Source organism: Gigantopelta aegis, unplaced genomic scaffold (genome assembly GCF_016097555.1).
Source record: "Gigantopelta aegis isolate Gae_Host unplaced genomic scaffold, Gae_host_genome ctg2120_pilon_pilon:::debris, whole genome shotgun sequence".
NCBI lineage: Eukaryota > Metazoa > Mollusca > Gastropoda > Neomphalida > Peltospiridae > Gigantopelta > Gigantopelta aegis.
Window position 1 is genome coordinate 98971 of NW_024532851.1, and position 6144 is coordinate 105114.

The window sequence follows — 6144 nt, forward strand, 5'->3', positions numbered from 1 at the left end:
TATTAATTATGCAACTGTTCGAAAGTTTAAAACGGCTCTTGGTATATCCTACAAATTATTTTTCAAGTATGGCAGATGATTCAGTCAGTCCACTGCATCCCTACCTTTTTTGGGACCTTTGCAATCTAAATTCAAACTCTGAGATAGAGCAATAAAATGGCTAATGATACTTTGCACATTCCTGTTTTGGTGCTATTTGCATTTACTTAGTATTAATCTATCTTGGTCAAAAATGGATGGCTAATCGAGAACCTTATAATCTCAAACGACCACTGCTTTTCTATGGGAATGTGGGATTGGCTGTGTTTTCTACAATAGGGACTATATCCTGTGCTGCTTCTCTTGTTAGGCTGTCTTCAAATATGGTATCCCATACACGACTTGTAATCAGAGGTTGTTTGGAATCCTCATATTTGCATTTGGGGCTTAGGTTTTGTGCTGTCTACAATCTTAGAATTTGGTGACACTTTTTTATAGTTTTACGTAAAAAGTCCGATTAAGTTTCTACATTGGTATCATCATGTGACAGTACTCATGTTCTCTGGTATTGTCTTGGTAAGGGTATTACTGGTCTGGGACATTGGTTTGCTTTGTGTGAACTATTTTGTTCATTCTATCATGTATTTTTTTATTATACACTTACATCTGCTGGTGTTTATCTCCATGCAATGACTGCATTTCTTGTTAACGTCTTACAACTGCTACAGAGTTCATTGGTATTAGTATAGACCTTACCTTTGTATGCATACCCAATCACTTTGATAACAGTGATTATGATGCTGCACATCTTTTGGTATGGTCTTTTAATGTATTTGTCTTATTCTATTTTTATTGGACACTATTTTTATAATCGTTATATTAGACAAAAAAAGTCAAGAAAATAGAGTTTTCAGTAAGTTTTTTATTATTATTTTTTTATTACCACCACTTCTTATTTGAACCAATTTTGCTATTCGTGCGGTACTTTAAATATAATAATTTTTTTATAATTTCGCATGGTAACCTGCTACCGCGTGGCCGGACACATTTTCTGTGCACCCATTAGTATTATTATTATTATTATATTATAAAAACAGCCCTCTTAGCCTCGTTTAACATGGTCGCTCCTCGACTAAAGCGTGTATTTACTCCACTGGAATATATCCGTTTAGTTCGAGATATTCAAGCTAAATTTGACACAAACAATTCCCAAAAACTGGATAACTGATAACTGGGCTCTCTCAATTCCGATATCCATCGCGTACGTCTTGTTAGTGTGTGCTGGACGTAAATGGATGGAGTCAAGGCCTTCATATAATCTTCGTCGTGCTCTTTTTTGTGGAACCTTGGGCTTAGCTCTATTTTCGATGTTTGGTGCAATGCAATTTGTACCATACTTAGTTCATTTTGTCTATGACCGAGGATTCAAACAAGCAGTTTGTAAGACAGATATAATAACCAATCCACACATCAGTCTTGGATGTTACTGTTTGTTCTCTCAAAATCCATTGAACTAGGTGACACAGTCTCATCGTTCTACGTAAAACTCCTCTTCAGTTTCTTCACTGGTCTATCATCATATGGACTGTGGTAATTTATTCATCAATGGGATTAAATACACCAAAGCATTTGCCATTGGTCATTGGTTTGCCAGTATGAACTATATAGTGTACATACTATTATGTATACTTATTATGCTCTAAGAGCTGCTGGAGTTAAAGTTCCTTACCAAATGGCAAAAATTGTCACTATCCTACAATTATCACAGATGTTTGTGGGCTTGCTAGTGAATATAACTGTATATAGGAGCTATTTGAATAATGAAGATTGTGACTTTGATATCAATATATTTTGTCATTGGAGTAGTTATCTACAGTTCTTATGCTATTCTGTTTATGATCTTTTTACAAGAGATATATCAAAATAAAAGATAAAAAGGAATAGCAAATATCAATTTTGTTAATATTAATTTGTATTCAGTTAAATTATTCACCAATCATTCAATCATGCTGTCTTTATTTTAATTATTAATAATTATTTAGCATTACCCAAGCACTAATAAATGAACATCTTAACGCTAGCTTCTAAACTGGGCAATTAGGCTGAAATAAACATCACGTGCGTCATATTCTACCCACTAATTTCGGCTTACGTAAGGTTACGTAACTCATGTGGTGGAGTGAGGTCAAGGTCATTTATCTAAAATGTCTCTGCTGGAATATGTTCCTATAATCAGCGATATCAGTCAAAACATGATGTGTTGAAGGCCAGGACTGGGTTTATAACAACTGGACTCTCACAATTCCAATTTCTCTCCTTTACATCTTCTTAGTGTATAGTGGTCAAAAATGGATGGAGTCAAAGCCTGCTTATGATCTTCATCGTACTCTGTTCATATGGAAGTTGGTCTGGCTATATTTTCTATATTTGGTGCACGATCCTTAGTACCTAACCTTGTTCACCATCTATACGAGAATGGTTTCAAGCATTCTATCTGTATAACAACAACAAAATATGATCCACATATCAACATATGGTCCTTACTTTTTATGTTCTCAAAATCATCGAACTAGGAGATACAGCTTTCATTGTTCTACGTAAAAGTCCTCTTCAATTTCTTCACTGGTATCATCACATGACAGCTTTGGTGAGCTCTTGCTATGCATATAGTCTGAGTGGAGCTAACCCTATCAACCAGTGGTTTAGTGCCATGAATTATAGTGTGCATTCTTTTATGTACAGTTATTATGCACTTAAAGCTGTTGGAGTCAAAGTCCCTACTCAAGTATCAAAGTCAATTACTATTCTTCAGTTAAACACAATGTTTGTGGCTTTGATAATGAACTTTGTGGCATACAAGGCATATTTTATTAACCAAGAGGAATGTGATGTAAATGTTAAAGTTTTTTATCTTGCACTCGCTATCTATGGTTCATATGCTCTTTTGTTCATGTATTTCTTTTACAGGAGGTACATTAGGCCAAAGAACAAAAAGGAGTAATCTACATAATTTATGTATTAAGTTTTTTTTTTATGATGTATGCTATCAAAAATAATTTGGTTCCCAATGCACTTTTGGATGTGAAATTATGAACAGAAATTGAGCTTCTGATCTAACTTCATTTTCTATATAATATTTTACACTTTTTCCATGTTAGTGATAGTTACATGAGCCTAGATATACCACTGTTTTTCTTGTAAAAGAAGGCTTATTATAAATTTTAGAGTATGATGAAGGCGTTGTAAACTGACAGTTGTGACATGATCCTGGTTTGGTATGAATTGTATTCAAGATACCAAGAACTTTATTATAACAAATAAGAAGTAAAACCTTACAGATTTACATTTACTTCTACTGCAATGTCTATGTTTTTAGATGTCCTTCCATTAAAGAAGTTAGATGTTCGATAAATGAAAGTGTTATGTTATTTCCGAAGGAAGTAGATTTCAACTCAAAAAAAGGTCAAACCGCGTAATCACCTTCCCCCTACACGAGACTACTCTTATTATTATTATTATTTTTATTCTTTATAACATATTGCGAGACTAAAATAAAGTGTATATGTAGTTAAAGGTCTAATATCAATAATGATGTAACCTAGTAGTATAATGATATAATTATGACTGCATTGAAGGACAGGACGAACAAGGACAAATGAAATGATAGGGGCAAAATAACAAATATTGTCTGACTCAAAATTGACGCAATATTCTCACAGTGACTGGAAATTTGATATTTAATAGTACAAAACAATAGAGAAATGCCAATGTATGGTAATTGTTCTAAAGTTGTACAACTCTATTGAAATAGAAATGGTGATAGGTAGAGGTTCTACAGAGATTGGAGTGGAGGATCGAGTAACATAATATGAAAAGGTGAATGAACATATATTCCTATATTCAGTGATATTCAGTTCAAACATGATGTATTTGATTTCTCACAAATTCAAAATGCCAATAACACTCCATATTGTGCATTCTGCCCAAAAATGAATAGAGTCAAAGCCTTGCTTATGATCTTCAAAATACTCTGTTCGTATGAAATGTTGGTCTGGTTATATTTTTCTATATTTGGGTGCACTATCCATAGTACCTAACCTAGTTCACCATATATACAAGAATGGTTTTAAGCAATCTGTCTGTATAAAAAGCAACGAAGTAAGACCCACACATTAATATATGGTGCTTGTTCTGTCTGTACAGTTACTATGCTCTTAAATCTTATGGAGTTTGACTTCCTTCTCAGGTAGCAAAATCAAGTAATATTTTCAGTTGTTGCAGGTGTTGTAGTTCTGATAATATATTGAATTACATTGCCTACAAGTCATGTTTTTTAACAAAGACAAAGATGACACAAACGTCAATGGTTTTTTGTGGTGTTGCACCAAGTATCTATGCTGTTTCTGGTTTATGTATTTCTATTACAAGAAGTACTCTATAGTCTATAACAAAGAATAATTGATTAATGTACTTAATAATTTTTGGTCTTTACAATAATATTATATCAAAAAGAAATAATATTCACTTTGAGTACGATAAATAGTTACCACGCCCACTTTAAGTGAGTTGTGAGAAGTGATGGTGTGAGGAATATGGGAGGGTGATATATAAACAAGTTAACTATGAGTGTCCATAGTGTCTTCCCTGATCTTCCTCTTCATCCTCGTGGTCTTCAAAGTCATCATCTTCCTAGAATAAATAAAAGAAGACAGTATGTGATAATGAAATAAAATTTTAAATCATAATCCATAATGTCAAAGAAGCAAGTCAGAGATCTTAAGATACTTCTAAACCATGTCTTAAGCAACAACCCCTGACATCATGTGACATGCATGGCCACCTACAAATTTAATTACTCACCACACACCCACACCCACACACACCCACACACACACATACACACACATATATATATATTAGATAAACAAAGTACTTTGCTCAACTGTTCTATAGCAATTTATGGATATTTTAGGCTTTACCTGTAAGAGCAAAATTAATTTGATTGTTTGTAATTACTGGACTGGATTAATGGGCTCACATTTTGACGTCATAGAAATTATATATTAAGTGTATTGCCCACACTCCAACCCACCCATAAAATTTGAAATTACCTAAATCATCACTGTAAAAATACATTTGTCTCATATACTCTAACATAAAAACAAGCCAGAATAATCTGGATACAAGCTAACATAACAATGATAAACATTACTTTACTATACCATACTTCCTTCATACATTTATTGATATATCAATGAATTTGTGACATCATTGGGTTTTCTAGATTCATTCTAGCAACTATTGCAAACACTTACATACTTATGTCATATACCTTCAATAAAGTGCGTGGAACATGCCTCTATAGGTCTGTAATCTGGCTGACTAGATTCTCCTTAGTGTATAAACGTGTAATAATGTCTTATAATTATAAGGCAGCCAGACTACTCCATAGCATATACCCATGAAGGTGATAAAACACGCCATATATTTTTTATTATAAGTTAGGTTATAATTTTGTTGACAATATGAAGACTTCTTTAAGTCATCAACAATTCAATTTTAATTGGGTTAGCTATGTGTGGGTGGGACAGATAATATACAACTTTTGTCATTTTAGCAAGGTCAGTCCAGTAATTACAAATTTAAGTGACAATTTGAGTTTTGATTCCTGACTAACTGTTATATCTCAGGATAGGAATAAGCTAGAGAGAAAATGTTTGTATCATTCAATACACATTGCAACTCATATAAAATTGTAAAAATAGAATACTAGCCATTCAGGAAAGTAACAAACTAGAAATCACACATAAAGTGAATGACATTTTTTGCATTCCACACACATAATTTCCATATTATTAACAAACGCTAGTTGCATTAAAAGTGTTAAGAAACAATAGAAAATGTCTTTTATTGCAAATGCATGAGACTAATATAGGTTGATAACATTATCAAGTTCTACAACATTGCTACCAACTCAAATTAGAGAGAGTATACAGATATATCATGTAGTTATGAGTTCTTCAACATGTACATAATAATGATGTGCCTGTCTAAGCTCACCTCATCTGATTCATATATAACAGTCCTCTTCGTCATCATCACTAGGTTCTTGGTCTAAAAAATTATTTAATCAAAATAAGAGATACCACATTATTATTACCTGCA

At 33.0% G+C, this 6144-nt stretch overlaps 1 protein-coding gene across 1 annotated transcript; it reads left to right on the top strand.

Annotated features, from left to right (window-relative positions):
• Positions 1–206: 206 nt before the first annotated feature.
• On the top strand, positions 207–3225 carry LOC121391336 (elongation of very long chain fatty acids protein 3-like; the record flags this gene model as incomplete). The annotated part of the gene is made up of 3 exons (XM_041522997.1): positions 207–365; positions 2513–2626; positions 3205–3225. Coding segments are annotated over 3 exons (294 nt in total), but the record flags the coding sequence as incomplete, so codon positions are not given.
• Positions 3226–6144: the final 2919 nt, after the last annotated feature.